We start from the raw sequence: 22,861 nt of genomic DNA, 5'->3' as shown, positions 1-22,861 counted from the left end.
CTCTGTCCCTCGTTATCAGGGCCCCAGCCACACTGGACGAGGACTGCTCTCCTGCCCTCCTGCAAGGACGGGGTGGGGGAGGGATAGGTTGCCAGCACGTGAGCCTGTGAAGGGGACCACATTCCAGCACAGGGCCTGGTGGGAATCCCTGCCCTCTGGTGGGTCGGCCATCAGGGAGTGCGCATGGGCAAGGTGAGGAGGGTGGAGGGGGCTGTCGTCCCTCTTGTCCCCAGGACACCCGGCCCACATCCTAACACAGACTCCACATGTGAGCCAGCTGATTTCCAAACCTTTAATTCCCAAACCAGATCACATTTACCAAGTCCAAATCTGGACTTGCTGCCCTGAATCACAGACAGTGAACCCCAACCTGAGGAACCCAGCTCCCTCCCCAACCCCCAGGCACCCCATCAGGTCCACACCAGCCTTCCGGAGGTGGCGACCCTCGTTTACAAATCAAGTCCTCTCCCCATCCCATGCCCAAGTGATGCTACAAAGGAAAGCCCCACAGTCACAGAGGGAACGGGAGGACCCCACATGGGCAGGGCTGGAGGAGGACCCGCCGGGGGGCAGGTGCTAGCTGGCCGAGGGTCTCCGCCGCACACAGAGTGAGCCCCAGGGCCAGGTCGGCAGGGAGAGCAGCAGGAAGCAGCCGCCCCCCAAGAGCAGGATAAGGCCGGCACCCACACAGCAGCCCAGGGACCAGGAGTACTCGTAGGCCAGCGGTGGGGGTGTGGGGGGCTCGGGGCCGGCTCCCTGGAGCAGAGCACGCACGGAATGGCGGAACACCTCCAGGCTGACGAGCAACAGCAGTCCTGCAGGGTTGGGGGGAGAGAGAAGATGGCTCAGGCTGATCCGGGGGGACTGGGTGTCCCCCAGAGCACAGCCTGTGTGTCCCTGTCCCCAGTTCCCCCCCCCAAACATCCATGGAGGAGACCTCAGGGTGCTGATGGGAGCAAAGGAAAGCAGCAACCTCTCCAGGTGCAAGAAACAAACTTCTGGTTGGTCCTTCTGGTGTCATCTGTAGATCCCTGAGTCCTGTGACCCCAAAGATCCTCTCTTTTAAGTCTCCTCCTAACTGCCACATTCACACACCGCTCAACTCCAGCCGTTGCAGCCATTTGGGGAGGAGCCAGGAGCTCCACCCAGGTCTTCCATGTGGTTGGCAGGGACCCAAGTACTTGAGCCAGCCCCTGCTGCCTCCAGTCCCCAGCACAGCAGCCGGGAGCTGGGTTGGAAGTGGAGCAGCCCAGCCTCACATGGGAGCCCCAAGAAAGGACAAGGGTGCCCCCCTGCACCACGATGCCTGCTCCCATGAGCTGCTGCGCCTGAGTGGGGGCGTGGGTGACTGGACGAAGCAGAGCATTGGGGGAGCTGCCCGAACAGGCATTCCAGGCCCTGGAGACCGCTCTGCAGGGAGAGGCCGGCTGAGGTGGGTGACAGAAGCACGCACGGCGGGGCCAAGGCAGCGAGAGGTACGAAGGGCGGCCTCTGAGTCAGATCCGGCCAGTATTTATGGCTCCGTGAATCATGTACCTTTGTCTGTCGTCACTGCTCAGACAATGGTGGCCACAGACAATGCCCAGGACAGCAGCTGGACAGGGGAACACCAGCCGGACACTGTATTTGGAGCTCTGTGGTTGTCAGCTGCGACACGAGACTCAGGTCCTTGGCTGCTCGCGGGCTAGCAAGCTCAGGGCAGCAGGCTGTAGATGCCACCCCAGGACTGGGCAAAAGCATCCTACCTGAGGCCACTGCACTCACCTGCTCTGCAGGTGTGACGTCACAGCAGCTAGGTGGTGGGGATAAAGCCTGGGTCCAAGCCTGGCTGGCCCAGCCACACCGCCTGCTGCTGGCCCCTCCCACCACACCCTGGCCCAGCCACTGCTGCTGGCTCTGCCTGCCCCCAGCTGTGCCCAGGCTCACCTCCTGCTGCTGGCCCCTGCCTGCCCCCAGCTGTGCCCAACCTCCTCCCACCACCTCCTCCGGGTCAGCTTTGTCCAACATGCTGGCGGGAGCATCTTCTTGCTGTGTCTTGCACCCCCAACAACTCTTCCCACCTCTGGCAAAGTGACACTGCCACGGGGGCTCCTCCCGGGCCTCCAAGTGTCCCCTCAGAGGTCCCTCTGCTGTCCATTTCTGCTCCCCCACTCTCCATTTCTGGGACTCCACCGTCAGTACATGTTGACTTGTTCATCTCATTTCTACTTCATTTGGACTCTGAGCCCATGAGCGCAGCAAAGGCACCGGGCCGTGTCCCCGCAACACAGAGCAGCACCTGCTGCACTTCTTACAGGGAGCGGGGGCTGGGAGAGGAACAGCCTAAATGTGGCCCAGATTCCAACCAGGGCACCTGATACCCAGTGTCACTACCACAACCACAACGACAGTGTCCGATTCACCACGGCTCCCACTTGCTCGGACGTGTGGCTGAGAATTTCTGAACCCTGCTGTGCCAGGCCTCTGGTGTCCAGCTTCGGTGGGCTGGCTCAGGAACGGCACGGGGGTCTGACGATGACACCAGCCCACGTCCCCACGGAGTGGCACTGCTCTTAGAACAGGGGCATGCTGAGCCTACGGGAGAGACGGGTGGGAGGACACGCACGTGACAGATGCCCGGATGACTGCATTTGTGAGGGGGAAGAGACTTCTGCAAATCTCACAGCCCGAGGAAATCGGGGGACCCTCTCTGACCCAGAGCTTTCTCCCTCTCTGCTGGGCCACTGGGCCGTGCTCCGTTCACACCAACCTCCTTTCAGGATGTCAAGCCCAGCCAACACCTACCGGGGTCTCCAAGACCCGTGGCTCCCACAGTGCTCGCTGCCCTGAGCCGGTCTGAGACCACTCACCCAGTCTCACTTTTCTGGATGTAACGAGTCGAACATCTTCCCCAGGAGAAGTGCCTTTCCTTCCTGTACATGCTTACAATGCCACACATGCACACGCCTGTCCAATGCATGCGTACACATGTGTGCAGTGCCCCTATGTCAAGTACACGCGTGTTGATAAATTACAGGTGCCATGCAAGTGCACGCACATGTGGTCTGTGGATTAAGTCACATGTACATATATGAATCACATGTACAGTGTACATGCATGCACACACTTAGGTCTTCAAGTTGAGCCATATGCACTATGCACACGCCCGTATGTGCATGTGTGGCCAGCAGGTCACGTGACCCATGTAGATGTGTTGAATTAAATGAAATCATGGCCGACTGAGTCAGAGAGAGGGGTGAGTGAATGCTGCTCTGCATTCTAGGACGAACTCTAAGGAACAAGCAGCAACAGGAGCGTGCTCACGGCTGTCGCAGACCCGTGGGCTCCTGAACAGCTGCGGTGCCTTCCTGGTTACTCAGTGATCCAGGGCTCAGCCTGGGCTGGAATTGAGACCCCCTGGCCCCAGCTAAGCTGTGTCCTCCACACCATGCCCCGAGCCGACAGGACACGCGCAGGAGGACAGCCCCGATGGAAGTGACGAGGCAGGGAACCAAGACCGGCTCTGGAGTGGGACGGCCAAGCTCCCGGTCCCACCTCTGTCACACGGGCTGGGACTGTGACGCAGCCTCACTCTCCGGGGCCTTAACTTGCTTCTCTATGAAATCAAGATGAGTGACCTGGTAAAGCTCCCATCACAATGGGAGTTCAGTTCACAATGTACTGAAATGTTATTGAGTACTGCATTTCACAACCCCACAAGCATGCAACAGGCTTTGCAGAGTCCAGCTCCAAGTCTCAAAGACTGGAGACCGTTCAGCTCCCAACCAACACAAACCTTAGAACTCTCCCACTTGGAGCACGCTGCACCTTTGGCCCTCCCTGACCTCCCAGCATGCAATGGCGCTTGCAGACTCCAGGGGCAAACCAAGGCAGCTTCCAGCAAGCCTCCAGTTCCAGGCCGACAACAGCGCTTAGAAGGCTCCCATCTGAAGGCCATGCACGGTCCTGGAGCTTCTCCACCTCCTATCTTGCCCCAGGGCTTGGAGCTCCCCCTTCCAGCAGCATGCAGTAGTCCTGTGAACATCTGGATCTGAAACTCGTGTGAATCTTCAGCACAGCAGGGCCTGAGTGCCCCCTTCTCCGGCACCCACCCGCCCATAATTCAGTGGCATCTCTCACCTGCCAGCATCCAACAGTGCCTGGGCAACACTCACCCTAGCATGCAGCAGCACTTGGAATCCCACCTCCCAGGATGTAACAGGACCTGAACATCTCTCCTCCCAGCATGCAACAGTACTCAGACATTCCTACCTCCCAGGATGCACCAGCACTTGGGCTTCTCCCCCCCGGTAATGCAGCACTGCTTGACAACTGTTCTCCCAGCATGCAACAGTGCTTGGATCTCATCCCAGCATGCAACAGTGCTTGACCACCTCATTTCCCAAGATGCTATAGTGTTTGAAAGCCCCACCTCCCAGCATGCACCAGCACTCAGACTTTCCCACCTCCCATTCGCAATACGTTCGGCCTTCAGGCTGCCGCCCTCACCTGAGAGGCCGAAGCACACAGCCCCGACTCGGAGCAGGGACTCAGCTCCTTTGCTAAGCACCATGATGACGCAGAGGCAGCCCAAGGCCATGAGCGCCAAGCCCAAAACTGCAACCGCCGCAGCTGCCACATTAACCTCTGAGGGGACAGGGAAGCAGAGGCCATGAGTGGGGGAACAAGGGGATATCTCCATGGGGACGGGGGGAAGCAGAGTAGGGGAGGGAGGGGACGCCTCGGTGGGAGCCTGGAACTGGGAAGACCGAGGGTTCAGAAACTAGAGAGGAGTTTGCAAGCGGGAGACCATCCCACCGGCATCTTGACTTAACACTGCTCAAGGAGTGGAGGCTCCCAGAAGGGTTGGAAAGATGTGGCTGTGGCCACCTGTGCCCTGCCACTGGCTTATCATGCGCATATAGATGTCTCATAGAGGATGCCCCAGGCTCTCACTGGTCACTCCCTTGGCCCTCATCTCCCTCCCCAGGGAAATCTTGACCCAAATCTCCCTCCGATAGCCCGAGGATAAGGAGCCCCATGGAGGCAGGTGCCCATTTGTGTGCATGGGGTCCTTCCTCCACCTCACTGGTGTACCAGGGCTGCCCGGCTTCTGCTGGCTCACGGAGCCTGGCCGGGCCGGGCCCTCAGGCCCTTTCCTGGTGGGGACACTGAGGCAGGGGCCAGCACTGCTCACCCTTCTTGGTGCTTCTCTGGAAGATGTGGGTGTTCTCCCCCGTGGTGAAGAACTTAAAGTACGTGCAGTTTGCTTCTGCAGGGGCGGGGAGAGAGAGAGGGAGAGAGAGAGAGAGATAGAGGCAAAGGGAGGCAGTGACGGGGGGGCGGTGGCTGGACTCAGACGCCCGCAGCCTGAAGAGGAGATGTGAGGTGCACTCAGACTGGAGCCAGGCCCCAGCCCTGAGGTCGGCCGCCTGGGCACTTGGAGACGGGATCTCTGAATGGCTTTAGTCAGCAAAGGACACAGGCGACAGAAGGCCTCACATCACATCCTGCCTGTCAGACACAAAGGGCCCCCGCCAGGCAGCGGCAGGAGAGGCTGACCTAGATGCACAGGGCATGAATGGGAATCCAGGAGGAGACTCTGGCTCAGCAGGTCCCAAAGGCACGCGGGTTCCTGTAGCCCACCGGGAGGTGCTGCCCAGCCCTGCAAGACTGAAATGGCAGTGCCAAGCCCTGGGAGGGTAGGAGGGAACCGGGAGAGAGGATGGAGCCTGGCCATGGCGGAGCGCTCACTGACTAACTGCAGAGCCACGGACAACAGAGCCAGTGACCGGCCCCACGCGTGACTGCCGACCCCGGTGCCGTGCTTGCCAGCGGCCGACATGAAATAAGGCTCCTGGTTCCTGGCTTCAGTGTGGTCCAACCCTGGCCATCGAAGCCATCTGAGGAGTGAGCCCACGGGTGACTGATTCTCGAACGCTGCCTTTCAAATAAATATTTCATCAAAACTGTGTGTACGAACACTGTATCTTATCCAAGACCAAATCCATGTTCACATTTGTCTATCAAACATATTACAGAGCTGAGTCAGAAATTCTAAAAAACAGATCATGAAATAAAACGACGCTCAAGAAAGATCACACACAGACCGAAGACTCACTCAAACTTGTGTGCTTAAAGTGCAAGAAATTTTAAACTTGGTGGGAAAAAAATGCTGGATTCATCTAGTCCACCCCCTGGGTAAACTGAGGCAGGCTGCGTGAAGGCAGGTAGAGTGGGGACAAGGGGATCCCCCACCTGAAAGCTGAAGGAGAACACGAAGGTAAGATCATGGGCACGCTAGCCCTGCCCCCCAGGGGAGGGGCCGGCACCTGTCAGTGCAGCCGGCAGGTATGAGGCCCAGCCTGAGGCAGCCAGGGGTGGGGTGGTGGTCATGGTGGCCAGGGTGGTGGCCAGGGGGGCGGGAGGAGGTCAGGCCCCTGTTGGGAGCAAACAGCCGACTCCAGCTGTGGCTGACTTAGGCCCACAGAGCTAGGAGATGTGGTTGTGAGATCTCCATCCCCTGAGGGGGAGGATGAGGGACCCCAACTTGATGGGATCCCAGAGGGGGACCCCCCCAGGAAAAAGAGGTGCAGGAGCTCTCAGAGCAGTGACAGGATGACGGCTCAGCCTGGGGGGGGGGGCTCTGACACAGCTCAGCCTGGGGGGGCGGCTGACACACACACAGAGCTCAGCCTGGGGGGCTCTGACACACACACAGCTCAGCCTGGGGGAGGGGCTCTGACACACACACCTGTGGCCTGGCTGGCCGGGGGAACAGGGGGTGATCTAGAGACACAGCCTGCTGTGGGGCTCCAGGCTGGTTGGGGTGACAGGCTTTCTGGGGAGTTCAGAATGCACTCAAGTACCAGCTGGTCTGTGAGCGCAGCTGCAGGAGCAACCCCGAGGCACTGAACAGCAGACACACGGGCTGAGCTGGGACGCAGGCTGAGCTGGGGTGCAGGCTGAGCTGGGGGTACAGGCTGGGCTGGACACAGGCTGAGCTGGGACACAGGCTGAGCTGGACGGAGGCTGAGCTGGGACACAGGCTGAACTGGGGGGACACAGACTGAGCTGGGACGCAGGCTGAGCTGGGGACACAGGCTGAGCTGGGGACACAGGCTGAGCTGGGGTGCAGGCTGAGCTGGGGGTGCAGGCTGGGCTGGACACAGGCTGAGCTGGGACGCAGGCTGAGCTGGGGGTGCAGGCTGAGCTGTAAGACATAGGTCCTCTTTGTGTAAGGTTTGCGACACACGCTGTCTTGGGGTCTGGGAGCAGAGGCAACCCTGGGCCTCAGGCCCTCTGCAGTGTAGGAAGGCCCAGCCCTGCACTCTCACCTCCAGGCAGCTCCGCTGGACCGCAAGTCTCCCTGCCCACAGGCACATCGGCCTGCCACAGCCGCTTGATGCATACCTTCCACAGCCCCAGATGGGCCGCCTCGCAGACAGCGCTGCTGTTGGCCTTGTAGGTGTTGAACTCCACCCAGAACTCGGTGCCCACGGCCAGCACGGCCAGCACGGCCCCCACAGCGGTCAGCAGCAGCACCAGTTTCACTTGGCCCTCCCGCTCAGGCGTCAGCCCAAGCTGCGGCTGTCCCCGGGCCCGCCTCCGGCCAGCCCGCCGCCGGTCCTCCTCCTGCATCAAGAAGTTGGACCACATCATGGTTCCGACGGCAGATGGGCCTGCACACCACTTCCAGAGGCGAGGTGAGGGTTCGGTGTTCCCCTGCTGGGGTCTTGAAGGGGCAGGGCTAGGAAGGGGGCAAGATGCCAGGCTCCTCTGGAACTGCCCACAATGAAGGAGGTCCAGTTGGCTGCTGGGAAGGCCTGGAGCAAGTTTGGAGCCTGGCGGAGGAGACAGCAGCTCCCCCCCTGAGGCCGCTGGGGACCCCCGGCACCAACACCCCACTGGGCTCGCAACTTGGGGTCCTGCAGAAAGAAGATACAGGCCCGCAGTCTGCAGGAAGACGCGTGACCTGCGTTCTCGTTCTCCCGACTCGGGGTTCACTTGAGTTGGGAAGAGCAGGAACCGAGGTCTTCAGAAGGGGCGCACGGCTTTCCCCGGGGTCTCCAAGGGACAGCGGAAGCCACAGCATCCACGGGACAGGGGACAGTCGGGCGCTGGCTGATGGGAGTCCCAGGGAACCAGGCACCAGTGGGGACTCACGGGAAGGGGATGCTAGTCATTCCCAGAAGCACGGAGCGCACGGGGGATCTCCCGGGCCAGGACGCTCTCGGGACTGGGGTCAGAGTCGCGGTGGGGCGGCTCCCGCCGCAGGCCGCCCGGGCTCCAGGCTCAGCCGCACCCCGGCAATCCCGGGCCAGGGCCGGGCACCGCCCGCCCACCCTCGCCCCGGGCTATTTCGGGCTTGACCCGTAAATAACACCCCGCACCTGTCGCCCCGCGCCGGTTGCTATAGGGATCCTGGATATTTTAAGGGGACGGGGCGGGGTGGGGGGAAGGAGTCTCCCCGGGGAGGAGGGGCTGGGGGCCGGAGCCTGAGGGACTTGGGTTTCCTTAAGAGGCGAGGCCGGTGGGGGGGTGACGTCCCGATTCCGGGAACCTCCCCCTCTGCCGCTGCCCAGCGGGAGCGGGGGGACCAGAGTGGCAAGCCTGGAATCCGGGCTGCCAGCAGACAGGGTGAGGACCTGCACTCCCAGCTCTAACGGAGGAGGCAACGCGGGGGCGGAGGTGGGGGCAGGGCCTGGGGCCCCAAAGTGGAAGCCCAGGGTTTGAAGGTTGGGGGACCCTTCTCCCGGTTGGGTCACCCTTCTCCCGGTTGGGTCCTCAGCCTGGGACAGGCGGGCACAGAGCCAGAACAGCAGCCTCTTCATCAGCTTTATTTACTGGGCGTCCAGGGGGACCGTCCATGCAGCTCCAGCTCCCCGGGGGGCGGGGACGGACAGCTTTGTGGCCGGTAGCCGGGTGGGATCCTTGCGTGGGCTGGCCTGGACTGTCCTGCCTACTCCTGCCCTGGGTCCCTCTGTGGGAGCGAGAGCCGCCCTGGCCTGGTTGTCTGCCAGGGACAGGAAGGACGCGTCCTGGCACCCTGTGGCAGCAAGCGTGCAGTGGTCCCTACATGGAGGAATGGGGTGAGATGGTGACCCCGCCTCCATCCCCTCCCAGGCTGACCACCCCCCAACACCCCCGCTTCTGTCTCTGTGTGGCAGCTGGGTGGGGCTTCAAATACTTGCAGACTGATGGTTCACCTGCCTGCCTGTCACCCTGTCCATTCTATGCCACGAATAAACAAACAACTGGTCGGACACCCAGCGGCAATTCCACCACCTTGGACTAAACTAAAACCACAATCAAGGCCCGGAGCCCCACCGAGTGTACCAAGCCCAAGGGCCAGCCCTCCTGGGATCTGCCCCGCCTCTCCCCTTGGAACACTCCCTCGGACACGCCTCTGGTCCTGCCTACCTCTCAGCCACTCCTTTCCAGCTCCTTGCGTGGTACCCCCGTCTGTCTTGTGTACCATGCATGTCCCCCCCCCCCCCCAAGGTGCTGGCCAAATCCTATGGCTCGAAACCTTATCCTTTCTGCTGACACAACTTGCATGGCTGGGCTGGCTACCTGACACCCCAACTGGGCTTTCCCAACAGACTTCAGACTTCACGCTGAGTGCCCTGGTCCCTCCACCCTGTCCTTCGCTCCCCGTGCCCGGCTCCTGAGCACAGAATGTGATTCTGTTGTTATCTGCTTGGCTTAAATAGAAGAAATAAATGGGTCCTGGCAAGCCCGCGCTCAGAACCTGCCAGGTCCAGGGCACGAGGTCCACCCTCGGTCGCCCTGCTCAGGCCTGGACCTGTGTGCTGCCTCTGGTTGCTGGCACGCCCCCTGGGCTACCTCCCCTGTGGCCCTGGTGCGTCCACTCACTGCCACGCTCCCTGGATCGGCACTGAGTTGAGAGCAGGCTGGTAAACACGTGAACACCGGAAGAACGACACACGCACGAGGAATAGTGGTTTTCCTCCCGTCTCTGTCTTCTGGAAGTTTCAGGTTTCTAGTTTGGGCGTCTCCCACCGTCTGTCTGGCCAGCTTTCTGCCAGTGTCGTTCCTGACTGCCTCACCCCTCTGGATCTCTCTTCCCATGTCTTGGATTCGCTCTGTAATGCAACTCAGTATCGCATCTTCTCCGTCTCTCCTGCTGGTCTCTGCACCTGCTCCTGCTGTTGGACCTCTGCACTCCAGGAGCGGCCCCTCCTCCAGGGGAGCCTCAGGGCCTCCTCCTGCCACTGTCTCCAGCTGTCCTGCCCACACTGGGTCCTCCCGGCCTCGCCGGCTGCCTCCTGCCTTTCCTGGAGCCAGTAGCAGCTCACCTCCCCTGGGCTGCGCACACCCTGCAACTCTGGCGCCCACGGAACCTCCTCCTGGTGCCTTGGGGCACAGGTCCACCTTGGGAAGCCCACACCCACCCTGCAGCTCAGGCGCTCACGGAACCTCCTCCTGGTGCCTTGGAGCCCAGATCCACCTTCCCACAGTGGGAAGCCCCTTGGGGGATGGGGCAGGATGCACACCACCTTGACCCCCCCCACTGCCCCAGAGTCCTGGCACATAGGGTGGTCTCCAAGAAATAGCCAGGGCTGTCCTGCCTGCCTTCTTGACGCTCCTTCTGTGTCACCTCCCCCACCCCAGCTTAACTGTTGTTGGTCTGCCCTTGAACCTGAGCTTGGGCAGCCAGACCATGGCCTCCCTGCTTCCCCTGGACTTGCGCGTCCCAGAACCGTGGGTGCTGTCCCCACTCAGTCCCTGAGGTTTTTAGTGGCACTCGTCCTCTGCCCCCTCCCCACTCCATCCAACACCTCCCCACCCCTTGAAGACCCTTGCAGGGTGTCCCTGAGGACTGCCCACTCACAGCACCTGCCGGGGTCCCTGCAGCTGCACTGCCCATGCCTGGAGCTGGAGGGGCTGGACAGGCGTGAGCCCTGGGGTGCAGGCCAGCACAGGCTCTCAAGTGTCTGAGTGAATGGATGAGTGGAGCCCAGGGCTCCACGCCCATGTCCCCATGTCGGCCTCTGTGCTTTCAAGGAACATGGGTCTCTCTGCGTGGGGGCTGCACTGCAGCGTCTCCAGGCTCTGGTCGTCCCTCTCTGCACCCTCCACATCACGCTCCTCGTCCCTAACCCCCCGGAACCCAGTCTAACCTCTGACCTCAGCTGCAGCGCCTGCCCAGGCTGGTCCTGGGCCCCCACGGACAGTCCCCCCCAGCCCCATGGGTCTGGCTTCCTGCCATCCTGGGTTCGGCTCCTGGGGCAGCTCTGCACTTTGCCCTACGCCCTGCCGGGAACTGTGTGCCCTCCCCAAGCCCCTGCTGTGTACCTGGTACACAGCAGGTGCTTAATAAGCCCTTGTGCAATGATGAATGAAGGGGGGAGTGAGTGCCCGCGTCCCTCCCCACGTCCCTGCGCGTGCTCTGGTCTGACGTGGTCTGTAGGTGTAACTACGTGTTGGGTGAGCTACGGGCCCCCCACTCCCGGGAGCTGGGCTGGACCGAGAGTCCCTCCCTCCCCTCCCCCCGCCCCCACATGCACACAGCAAAACATGAGAAAGAAAACATCTCAAAACTGCAAAAAACACCACGGCCCTCCCCCTCCCCCGAAGTCCCGCCCTTTCTCCCCACCCCACCCCACCCCGGGCAAAAAATAAATAAAACGGGACGCTCCCCCTTCCGGGTCCCTGGGGTCCCTGCTCCCGTGGGCGCCCCGGGGCGGGGAGGAGGGCGCGCTCGCGGGGAGGAGCGGGGCGCCCGGACACCCGCGGCCTCGTTGCACGCGCGCCCGCGCACGCGCCCCGGACGCCCCCGACGGCTCGCGCCCCGCGCCCCTACACGGGCGTGGTTTTCCTGTTGAGCGTGTTGGTGTTGGAGGCGGCGGCCTCCTTGGCCAGGGTCCCGGGGGCGGGCGCGGCGGGCGCGGCGGGCGGCGCGGGCGCGGGCGCGGAGGGCGGCCCGGTGACGGTGACCGTGACCCCGCCGCCCGCCGCCTCCTTGGGGAAGGCGTTGTGCAGCGTGAGGAAGCCGGGCGCCCCCGCGCGGTCCCGCTCGCCGCCCGCCCCGCCGGCCGCCCCCGCCGCCCCGCCGAACGCGCCCGGCCCGCCGCCCGCCGCCAGCCCCGCCGCCACGCTGCCCTTGGACGGGTCGCGGCTGAGCGTGTACATGGAGATGTCCGTGGACGCGAAGCCCGGCCCGCCGGGGCCGCCCGCGGACGCGTCCCGCGACGGAGACGGCTCGCTGGAGCGGGAGCTGGAGCGGGAGCGGCGGCGGTAGCGGAAGCGGTAACTGGGCAGACGGAGGATGGCCGAGGGGCCGCTCCCGCCACTGCCGCCCGCGCCCCCGCCGGCCTTGAGCAGGTCCGAGCGCGACTGGCAGTGCGCCTCGCGGCTGCGCTCGATGTACATGTTGACCGCCAGCACGCCGATCACCTCGGCCAGGATGAAGGACAGCCCGCCGAAGTAGAAGGACCAGCCGTACGAGTAGTGGCTCTTCTTCTCCTCGTCGCGCTTCGGGCCCGGCTCGCCCGCGTTGGCCGAGATGTACACGATCACCCCGATGATGTTGCTCAGGCCTGGGCGGGGACGGCAGACGGGGGAGCCTCGAGGCCGCCCGGGCCGCCGCCGGGGACCCGCCCCCGACCAGGCCCCGCCCCCGCCGGACTAGACCCCGCCCCCGGACTAGGCCCCGCCCTGCCTACAGAGTCCCACCCCGCTGGACTAGACCCCGCCCCTGCCTGCAGAGCCCCGCCCCGCGGGACTAGGACCTCCCCTGCCGGACTAGGCCCCGCCCTGCCTACAGAGCCCCGCCCCACTGGACTAGGCCCCGCCCCCGCTGGACTAGGCCCAGCCCCTGAGGCAGAGCCCTGCCCCTGCTGACAGAGCCCGCCCCTGCTGGCCTGAGCCCCGCCCCTCTGCCCCGCCCCACATAGGCCCCGCCCCTCCTGAATTGAGCCCCACCCCTATGCTAGGCCCCGCCCCTGTCGTTTGAAGCCCCACCCACCGCCCCTCTGAGCCGGTAACCAGGTAAACCCCTTGACTGAACCCGGCCTGCCCCGCGGCTGGTCCCACCTCCTCCATCCTGGATGTCTACTGCAGGCCCTCCCTGAAGGTCCGGAGTCTGCGCACGTTGGAGGTCAAGCCCCGCCCCGGCTGGCCCCGCCCCAGCTGGCCCCGCCCCAGCTGGCCCCGCCTCTCCAAGCACACCTGACATGTTTCTTCACATTCGCGAACTCCTCCCCTGCATTCCGCGTCAACAGTAATTCCCCCAGTGCCATTTACTTTGGGTAGAAAGTTACGGGCTCTTCCCCCTCAGCTCCTTACCTTCGAGGGGGCTGCCCTGGGAACCCCGCCTCTCCCGCTGTCCAGTGCCTGAGGGGGCTCGAGTGGGCCCGACCCCTCTGCCCTGTGCACCCCCAAAGCCCCGCTCCTCCCGGCCTAGCCTCCCCGGAAGACAGGAAATGAGCCAGGATCTCCGCCCTTCCCTGAGGCCCCGCCCACCAGCCACTCCCCCACCAGGCCACGCCCATCGATCTGGCCCCTCCCTTACTCCCCGCCCACCAAGTAGATCCCACCCCGCAGCTCCCACCAGGCCCTGCCCCACTGGCATGCCAATCAATCACTCCTGCCCTTGGTCCCACCCTCTCATTCTAGCCCCGCCCCTCCCACTTTCCGCGCTGCCCCGCCTCCCCGTGAGCCGGGGTTGGGGGTTCGAGTCCCGCCTGGGTCCGTATACGCAGTCCGACATGCGCGCACGCACACCGCGCCCCCTCCCTCTGCCTCTCACCTGCCGCCACAAACAGGATCCCCGCGCCCAGGATGATGTTGCGCTTGGACTTGTAGACCCGGGAGGCCGCCACGCACACGCCGCCCAGCAGCAGCAGGATGGCGCTGAGGATGGGGAAGATGCTGGAGGCCCGGACGACGCCTGCGGGGCAGCACGGAGGGAGCGGCGCTGGCCCCGCGGCCCCACCCGGGCGCCCCAGCACGGCTGCCCCCTTCCTGGCGCCATCTTCCCTCTTCCCTCCACGGGATTTCTGAGCCTGAGGTGGCAGCCAATCAGGATTCAGGCTTTGCCTCGTTTGGGGCGCCTACCAATCAACAGCACAGGTTTCCCCAGCCGCCTCCCAGGATTGGTCGGTCTGCCCACGGGCCCCTAGGAGCACGGACCAATCCCAGACCAGAATCTACCGCTAGTTACTGAGCACAGCTGCCGCGGGTGGGCCAATGCTGCAATGGCCAATCAGTGCCCAGGATTTGTCTCCCTCCCACCTCTTCCGCCCCGAGGTGAGAGAAAGGGGCGGGCGACAAAGCGTTGAGCCAATCAGGAGGCAGAGGACCTCAGCATCTGGCCTGGGATTGGCCGGGACGCCAAAGCGGCGTGTCCATCTAAGTGCGGGGGTCCCCGGGGAGGTCCCCACGTACGGAGCAGGTACTCCGCGCTGTCATGGTCGTAGTCCGTGTCCTCCGGGAAGTGGTTGATCTTGACGCAGACGCCTCTTTTCAGCCCTGGAGGAGGGACGGGGTGGCGGGTGGGGCAGCCCCTAGGGAGGAGACCCTCCCCGTCCGCACACGAGACGCTGGGTCCCCGCGATTGGGACGAACGCGACCTCTCCAGCGCCAGCCTCCTCACTTGATGGGGGTGAGGGAGAGGGGAGGCGAGGAAGGAAGGGAGGCCGACTCCCGAGGCCGAGCCTCCTGTCTCCAGGAGCGCCCCATGCTGCTGGGGGCTGGCAAGGACCCCCTTCCCGCCCGGGGCCCTGTCGGGCTGAGTGGGCAGGAAGCTTCCCAGGCTCCCCCTTGGAACGAGGGTCCTCTGAGCCTTCCAGGGGTCTGAGGCCTTGTCGGGGCCTCATCCCCACCAACCCCGGCCCTGGACAGGTTCTGCTACCCTGTCTCCAGCCCAGAGACCAAGAAAGACACAGGCCCCTCCGTGTCCCCTCCCCACTGGCTTGGTCTGGTTCTTCCTGCAGGAAGCAGCGCACACACACTGACATACGTTCACAAGGCAGACACCTCACAGAAGCACATGTATGTATGTGTACACACACATTCCCTCACAGGCATGCCATCCATACATGTACGCACACACTGACACATTTCACTCCCACATACGCACATGCACACTTCTCTGGGTTGACGTGGGTCTCTGGCGAGCTGGGAGGCCCAAGGCAGGGAGGGCAGGAGTCTGGCTTGGTTGGGCCTGACATGCCAGAGGCCTCGAGGACTGCCTGTGAGCGAATGGATGGACGGACGGACAGACAAAACGGACACAGGCCGGTGGGGAGGGGTCAGAGGCCAAGGCGGGCAGCAAAGCAGCAGGTACCAAGGAATGACGGGAAAAACACGTCCAGGCTTGAGAGCGAGGCCAAGGCACCCATGTTTGTCCAGTGTGTCCCAGGACTCCCAGGCCCCCAGGACAGGTACGTAGCCGCCCAGGTGATGGCTGGACATTAGCCGCTGGAGCAGCTGCCATAGCCAGGCGCCTGACTCCTCCCCGTCCTAATGCAGGAGCCCTGTCAGCATAGACCAGCTTGCTTCCGGTCCTGCCTCTGTAGAAGGAGGAGATATGGGGGCGTGGAAGCTGAGGACCTGGTTCTGTCTGCTGTACCCGCTGCCTGGCGTGGAAGCTGAGGACCTGGTTCTGTCTGCTGTACCCGCTGCCTGGCGTGGAAGCTGAGGACCTGGTTCTGTCTGCTGTACCCGCTGCCCGGCGTGGAAGCTGAGGACCTGGTTCTGTCTGCTGTACCCGCTGCCTGGTGTGGAAGCTGACGACCCGAAAGCACTCATCAGGTCACAGCTCAGTCTGTCTCTGAGCTCATAGGCAACGGAGATGCCACACACACAGTGAAAACGTAACAGATAGCTTTCATGAAGCAGTGCTGACCAGGTCCCGAGGCACAGGGTAAGGTGCCCAGCATCACCGGTCGCTGGGGCAGTTGGATCTGGACCACCGGGAGGGGGCTGGAGGTGTGGTGTCACCAGCTAAGCCTCTGTCTGCAGCAGCGGTTTCTCAGCGTTTGAGTTCTGGCTGACGCGCTCCCCACCCAGCTCCCTGCTGATCACGGGGAAAGCAGCGGAGGACGGCCCAAAGCCTTGGACCCTGCACTCACATGGGAGACCTGGAAGAAACTCCTGGCTCCTGGCTTCGTATTGGCTCAGCCCTGGCTGTTATGGTCTCTTAGAGAATGAAATAGGGGGTAGAAGATCTCTCTGTGTCTCTCTCCCTCTGTCTCTGTATTGCAGCCTTTCAAATAAAAAACAAAATACACAATGAGACCATCTTAAACCCATTAAGATGCCTGCTATTTGAAACAAGCACACACAGAGAAAATAACAAGTGTTGGTTAGGACAGAAACTCGGACTCGCGTACACCTGTCGTAGGGATGTGAAGTGGCACAGACGCTATGGAAAACAGGAGGGTTGCTCCTCCAGAAACCGTAAAATAAAACCGCCATATGATCCAGCCATCCCACTTCTGGGTGTCTACCCAGAAGGATCGAATCCAGGGACTCAAATAGACGCGCGTGCACCTGCGTTTGTAGTAGTGCTAGTCACAAAAACCCACAGGTGGAGAGAACCAAAACCCCCATCCATCGCCAGATGCCAGGCTGTTCAGGAAGGCATGCTGATGCCCTCCACGACACAGATGGACTTTGAGGTCCTGGGGCCAGTTGACATGTGCCAGTCATGCCCTGAGCGCCTCCTAGTCCCGGGGCACCTGGAGGAATTGCAGCGAGCAGAATGGGGGTGCTGAAGCTGTGGGAGGCAGTGGGGTGGGGAGCTGCAGAGCAGGTGCACGGTCCGTGCTTCAGCTGGGGTCTGTGTGATCACCATTAAAAAACAAAACAAAACAAAATAAAACAAAACAAAACAGGAACCAATGAACACGGAACTTCCAAGTTGCAGAGCCCTCCTGTGCCAGTGCACCTGCCGCACGGCGCTAGATGTAGACCCGGGGCTTGGGCGCCTTGGCTTCCTTGAATGGGGTCAGGACAATTGTCTCAAAGCGGTTGTGGTAATGGAAGGAGACGGAGCGTGAAAAAGCACATGGCGCCCAGGAGCGTGGCGACGGCCACCACGCCAGCCGGCACCTGCTGGGAGCTTAGCGGCCACACTGGCTGTTGCTCCCAACCTTGGCCGGGTGGCAGATTCACTTTCTCAAAGAAATCTGGTCTCCTTTAGCCTCTGCCATGAGTCTTGAAATCCCCTGGCTGGTCAGAGTGTCTTCCACACCACAGCTCTCTCTCTCTCTCTCTCCTTGAATGGGAGCTGGTCCCCAGAGGGACCCGAGCCAGCCAGCCGTGGTGAGAAGCTTGTTGCGGGGGAGGATGGAGGGCTGGAGAATGAGTTAGTAAGCCCGTGGGCCTGTGTGATGAAGCCCCCGGAGGTGTGCAGACACACCCCGATGGGGGGCAGATGCACCAGGTCGAGGGCCCAGCTGCTCCTCTCACAGCCTTCCAGACCCCCGCCCTGTGTGTTCCTTCTCTCGGCCAGCATGCTGGCATCCTTGTCGGTGAATGAATGGGTTACGGGAAACCACGGCTTAGGTAGAGACAGACTTCCCAAGGGAGGAAACGAATGCCAAGGCAGTCATAGATGCTGCCTGGAACTCTCTGGGGACCAGCCCACCGAAGCCCCTTCTCCGGTGGATGGTTGACAGGGCGGGGGGCATCCCTGGAGCCTCTATCACTTTGCTGGGATTCTTGTAACACTATTTCTGGCCCTAGAAAGTTCATGAGCAAATCTGGGGCTCCACGCCAGCCCCCCAGAGCCTGCTAAGCACAGATCCCAGCAGGTGCACCAGCTAGGCAGGCTGGGTGGCCTCAGGCTATCACGTCCCCTCTCTGGCCATCAGCTTCCGGCCCTGATGAGAGGAAAGGCTGCTGTGGGCCTCTCCCAGGACATCAAGCCCAGCCGGGCACTGACCAGCAGCACTGGGCATGGGCTGAGAGTCCCCAGGAGGGGGCTGCCAGCCCCCTGGGCTCCTGAGATAGGCCCAACATGAAGAAGATACCCAGGATGTCTAATATTCCAGAATACAGTTTCTACTGATGATCACCTCTGGTCAGCTGACCCTGGGTTAGATCAAACGTGGTACGGACAGATGACTCACTTAACACAGGTGCCGGTAGGGCTGAAAGCAGAAAGGCGGCTCCGGCAGGCAATGCTGGGCAAGAGACGGGGCGCCCTGGGGGCCGGGGAGGAGGACTCGGACTTGGTGCCCCGAGTTCTGGGGGAGCAGGAAGAGAAAGAGGGACAGAAGCAGCAGCAACCACAACACAGAGTCAGGGGCAGGGTCTCAGCCAGCACCTGCCGGCCCCTCAAACAATACTTCAAGACTTGCAGGAGATATGGGTACACGAAAAACAAAGCAAAAGCCCTGTGTGTGAATTTCAAACATTTCTGGGGAACACTGAAACAAACGGATCATCTTCCAAAAACTTTCTCAAGTGCTGATTTAACACTTTCACTGCCACCCCCCCCCCCAGATGGGAATGGGGTGGCACACAGGGGTCCTGAGCAAGGTCAGGAGGCTGGAGGGATCAGCCACCTCCCGGGGCTATGGCTGCCTGTGACCACCCACCGCAGGTGCTCAGGGCTCAGGCACACAGGGTCACACGCAGGGTCTCCCTGACCAGGCCTTGGGCAGCGCCGGGAGGCGACAGGCTCAGGCTCCTCCCAGGGCTGTAGCTGCTGTGACCACAAACAGGCAGGCGAGCACAGCTCACACATGGGGACCCCAGGAGGCTGGAGGCCATTCTGTTCCCATGGAAATGAATCAGAGCTAGATCCCAACCCCATCTCTGCCGCGTTTCGGCTGTGTGGCCTTAGCCAGGCTGCCCGCCTCTTGAGCCTTGGCCTTCCCTCCCAGCGCCTGCCTCGCCATGTCATCGCTCACAGGCAGTCACAAGAGAGCGGCATGCTGGCGGGGACAGTCAGGGCAGCCTCCGCTGACCTCCCGTGGGCTCCACCGGCCCTGCGTTCCCCAGTCGCCTGTGGCCAAGCCTCCGTCATCTTCCTTGCATGTCTTTTGAAAAGATTCATTTATATATTTGAAAGGCTGAGAGAGAGGGGAGAGCCCTTCCATCTGTTGGTTCTCTTCCATCTGTTGGTTCTCCCAAATGCCACCCAATAGCTGGGGCTGCTGGCCACCTGGAAGAGCCAGGAACTCCATCTGGATCTTCCATGTGGGTGGGTGCCAAGGACACAAGCACTTGGGCACCCGCTGTCTCCCAGACACGTCAGTAAGGAAGGAGTGGCGCGACAGGGGGGTGGGCCTGAATTGGAACTTGGATATGAGTGTCACCAGCGGCTGCACGAGGTTCATCAGTGGTCCCTGTCTTGCACGGACACCATGGACCGAAGCATACGTTTCCCCACGCAGGGGACACGTCCACAAGTGATTGGCATCACTAGGGAAGCGGGAATGTCGCAGACTAGATGGCCGGTCGTCTCAACATGACATGTCCCTCACCAAGCCTGTTATTCCCTTAATGTGGCACATGGTTAAAGATGCCAGGAGGGAAGCCTGCGTCCCTGCTGGACAGCCTACCCTGAGCCCTGGCTCAGCTTCCCCCAACGGGAACCAGCAGGTGAGAGCTCAAGCCCTCACTCAGAAGACCCGGCCTGAGGCGCAGGCTCTGGGCTGAGGCGTGGCCCGGGCCTCGGGAGAACCGGCAGGTGGACGGATGGACGGACAGATGGAAGATCACCATCGTCGGCCTCTATGTCCCTGTAGCTCTCTGTGCCTTTCAAATAAAACAGATGCACATGAAAAAAAGAAATAGAGTTAAGCACCTGCTGTTGGGACACAATGTGACTTCAGCGTGCAGGCTGAAGCCCTGGGTGAGGGCGGGGTCGGAAGGGAAGCAGAGTTTACACCCAGGGCAGAGCTGGCAACACCCAGAGACACTTCACATTCTGGCTGTCATGCCACCACAAGAGGGGGCCAAGGATGCCACTCCACACTGAGACCCCCCCGACACAGCCATCCCAGGTCAGCAGGGTGAGCCCATGCACTGGAGACACCCCAGACTTTCTCATTTCCCAAAACCATTCCATCAGCAAATCCGTCCACGGAAGCTTCGGAAAAGCAGCCCGGCTCCCGGCTCCCGTACGGGACACGGCCCTCCCCTCTGCCCACGGCCATCAGACAGTCATTCCTCCACCCTGTCCCAGCTTCGGCCAGTTTGGGGAGCTGCCTGCAACAGCGCCCAACAACCTCCACTGGCTCCCAACCCAGAGAGAACGCCAAGGCCGCCCCAGAGGCTGGGAGGGTGGGCCCTGCTCTCACTGACCGCTTCCCCTTTGCTGGTTCCCAACACAGTCAAGCACACAGACACACCCCACCCAGGGCGTCTTGCACACACTGTGTCTGCAGCCTCCAGCGCCTCCCTGCAGCGACCCCCATGCCTGCTCCCCACACTGCCTTCCCACCCCACTCCAACCTCACCTGCTCCCTGCCTGGCTCGCTCATATACACCTGCCTCACTCATATACACCTGCCTCGCTCATATACACCTGCCTCACACCAGCTCCATGAAACACCCGAGTTCACTGATTGGTCACCACTGCTATCTCTTACCCTCTCTTTTTTGTTTTCTCTCACAGAACAGAGACCCATCACCCAACACACCAGGCAGGCCTGGGCTGCTCCGTGAGGAAGGGAAGGAAGGAAGGAAGGAAGGAAGGAAGAGAGGGAGGGAGGAGGGAAGGAAGAGAGGGAGGGAGGAGGGAAGGCCGAGTGGATGGCCGCCCTTGCCAAGCACAGCACTCCATCCTAGGGGACTCACCCTAGGGACCTTGGCCTCTGTGTGCAGTGTGTGCGGAGTTGGCTGGCGGCAGCGCACCTGCCCCTAGGGGCCCCGAGGAAGCCATTTGCCAGGGGGTTAGCGGTCTAGGCCTCCAGCCTCTGCACACAGCCCTATCCCCTTGGAGACACCCCTGGACTCTTCCCCTGGCAGCGCTGGCACCCAACGCCCCTGGGCCTCTGTCTGCCCATCTCACCCACCTGGCAGAGCTCACTAAGGGTGCTAGCCTTCTCCCGTGGGGGAACAGGGGAGGCTGGGAGAGAGAAGGGGCAGCTGGCCCCTGCTGACACCATGGGTCCCCTCTTGTGCGCTGCCGCGAGGCTGGGGAGGGGGCAGGGTGGGCGGCCACCCAGGGGTGGCTAGAGAGAGGGAAGGGGGAGAGATAGGGCAGGAGTGCGGGAGAAGCAGCAGAGGAAGGAGCGAGGGAGAGGAAGATGAGGGGGACAGCGTGGGGGGAGGGGGAGGAGGAGGGAGAGAGGAGGCAGGCCCAGGCGCAGGGGCTCCGAGTGAGGAGCGGCGAATGGGGGGGACCGAGGGCAAAGCCTGGGAGGCGGAGGGAGCCCCCGGGGTGGGGGTCGCAGACGCGGGGAGAAGGCACCCTACCTTCCAGGCAGCAGATGCGCCACAGGCCCGAGTGCGTGAGGCCGCCCGGGTCCTTGCGCTCCGAGGCCGAGCCGGCGCCCCCGCGGGGGGCAGGCGCGTCGTCGGCACCGGCCGTGAGGTTGGTGGTGTTGCAGATGAGGGCGCGCGTGTAGAGCCAGTAGTCGGTGCTGATGGCGATGGTCATGAGGCCGAAGGCGGCGAAGGCGCCCACCGTGGTCAGCAGCACCTGCACGCCCTTCTCGCACCACACGCCGCGCTCCTCGCTCCAGCGCTTCAGCGACTCCAGCTTGACCACGGGCAACCGGGGGGCCGTGGGCCACCACCGGGGCAGCGGGGGCGGGGCCGTGCCGGCGGCTGGGGGGGACACAGCGCAGGCGGAAGCGGGGGGCCGGGGCCGGAGGGGCGGGGGGCGTGGCGGGCACGCGGCGGCGGCTGCGGCGGCGGGGAGAGGGTCAGAGCACGGCCATGGTCACCGGCTGGTGGGGGCGAAGGAGAGAAGACCGGTTAGCCCCTCCCCCTGCCCTGGCCTCCCCACCCCCCACCCTCCAGGAGGGTAGCCCAGTCCCTGGACACCACCACCCTGCTCCTCCACGGTCCGCTCCTAGCCCCCTTCTCCTCTGCAATGCCCCCTCCCCAGGTCCCAGGCCTGATCCTGCTAGCTCCTGTGTCCACCCACCCCTACACATCTCGGGCACCTAGCATCCCCCTCTAAGCCTTGCTCCCCGACCCTCCGGAGACCCCAGCTTACACCGTGAGCCCCTGCAGTCCAGACCCCTACTCAGGAAAGAGAAAGCCCTCCCTTCCCCTCCCCACCTCTCCTCTTTCTTATTTCGCACCACCCACAGCAGCCACTCCAGGGTCCCCATTCACTCCCGCAGGGAACCCCTACAGCCCCGCCCCCCACAGGTCTGCAACAAACCTGGACTTGGCCAGAGGATCTGAGGACCCTCGGCCGCTGCCCATCACCCAAACCCAGAACTCAGGGCCGGCTCTCACAGAGCCTGGGCCAGCCAGCGGAGTCCTCTGGGCAAGAGCCGGTCCCAGCCCTCACCCCAAGGCACACGGAAGCCCCTCTCAGCTCCCCCAGCCCCCCTGCAGCCCAAGCACCATGCTCTGCCGTCCCCTCGGAGGGAACTCCCTACTCGGCCCAGCTCAACACAAACTCCTGCTTTCTGGCCCCTGCCGGCTCTACAACTCAGGCAAACTCCTCGCTGGCCGGCCCTCACCACCACTTTCTCCTCCATTAAGAAAATTCCACTCCCCAAGCGCGTTTTCTACTAGCAGCGCCTGCTGCCTCCAGACCCCGCTGGTAGAGCGCCCATCCCCACGTCCCCACCACCACACACACACACTCCACCCTTCCCTGCACCCACACGGAGCTCCCCTCTCCGACTCAGCCCACCCTCCTCCGCATCACTTAGGCCCCCTTCTGCACCCCAGCTTCTCGTCTCCCTGGGAGTGCCCCCACCCCTGC

At 62.7% G+C, this 22,861-nt stretch overlaps 2 protein-coding genes across 3 annotated transcripts; both read right to left on the bottom strand.

The window, feature by feature from the left end:
- Positions 1-522: 522 nt before the first annotated feature.
- CACNG6 (calcium voltage-gated channel auxiliary subunit gamma 6) lies at positions 523-7,685 on the bottom strand. Of its 2 annotated transcripts, XM_004597116.2 has the most exons (4): positions 7,317-7,685; positions 5,177-5,251; positions 4,489-4,626; positions 523-815 (listed from the first exon to the last, which is right to left on the bottom strand). In XM_004597116.2, the coding sequence occupies exons 1-4, from the start codon at positions 7,639-7,641 to the stop codon at positions 577-579; spliced, it is 777 nt and encodes a 258-aa protein (XP_004597173.2). In that variant the 5' UTR covers positions 7,642-7,685; the 3' UTR covers positions 523-576. The 2 variants fall into 2 exon arrangements, with proteins under 2 accessions (XP_004597173.2, XP_036348605.2); XM_036492712.2 differs by lacking the exon at positions 4,489-4,626.
- A 4,050-nt stretch (positions 7,686-11,735) lies between these two features.
- CACNG8 (calcium voltage-gated channel auxiliary subunit gamma 8) lies at positions 11,736-21,804 on the bottom strand. Its single transcript, XM_058674591.1, has 4 exons — positions 21,388-21,804; positions 14,395-14,478; positions 13,757-13,897; positions 11,736-12,545 (listed from the first exon to the last, which is right to left on the bottom strand). Exons 1-4 carry the CDS (start codon positions 21,569-21,571, stop codon positions 11,806-11,808), a joined length of 1,149 nt encoding a protein of 382 aa, XP_058530574.1. The 5' UTR covers positions 21,572-21,804; the 3' UTR covers positions 11,736-11,805.
- Between the last annotated feature and the right edge of the window lie 1,057 nt (positions 21,805-22,861).

This window comes from Ochotona princeps, chromosome 16, assembly GCF_030435755.1.
Source record: "Ochotona princeps isolate mOchPri1 chromosome 16, mOchPri1.hap1, whole genome shotgun sequence".
Lineage (NCBI taxonomy): Eukaryota > Metazoa > Chordata > Mammalia > Lagomorpha > Ochotonidae > Ochotona > Ochotona princeps.
This window is presented reverse-complemented; position numbering and strand designations above follow the sequence as displayed.

Bases quoted from the DNA above. Each gene is read 5' to 3' on its own strand.
- CACNG8 (XM_058674591.1), bottom strand. From the start codon at position 21,571: ATGACCATCGCCATCAGCACCGACTACTGGCTCTACACGCGCGCCCTC. The intron at 14,479-21,387 runs GTAGGGTGCCTT...TCCCTCCTCCAG, and splicing joins GCGCATCTGCTGCCTGGAAG to GGCTGAAAAGAGGCGTCTGC. The intron at 13,898-14,394 runs GTACGTGGGGAC...GCTGCCCCGCAG, and splicing joins CAGCGCGGAGTACCTGCTCC to GCGTCGTCCGGGCCTCCAGC.
- CACNG6 (XM_004597116.2), bottom strand. From the start codon at position 7,641: ATGATGTGGTCCAACTTCTTGATGCAGGAGGAGGACCGGCGGCGGGCT. The intron at 4,627-5,176 runs GTGAGCAGTGCT...CTGTCCCCTCAG, and splicing joins CCAGAGAAGCACCAAGAAGG to AGGTTAATGTGGCAGCTGCG. The intron at 816-4,488 runs GTGAGGGCGGCA...CCAACCCTGCAG, and splicing joins TGTGTGCTTCGGCCTCTCAG to GACTGCTGTTGCTCGTCAGC.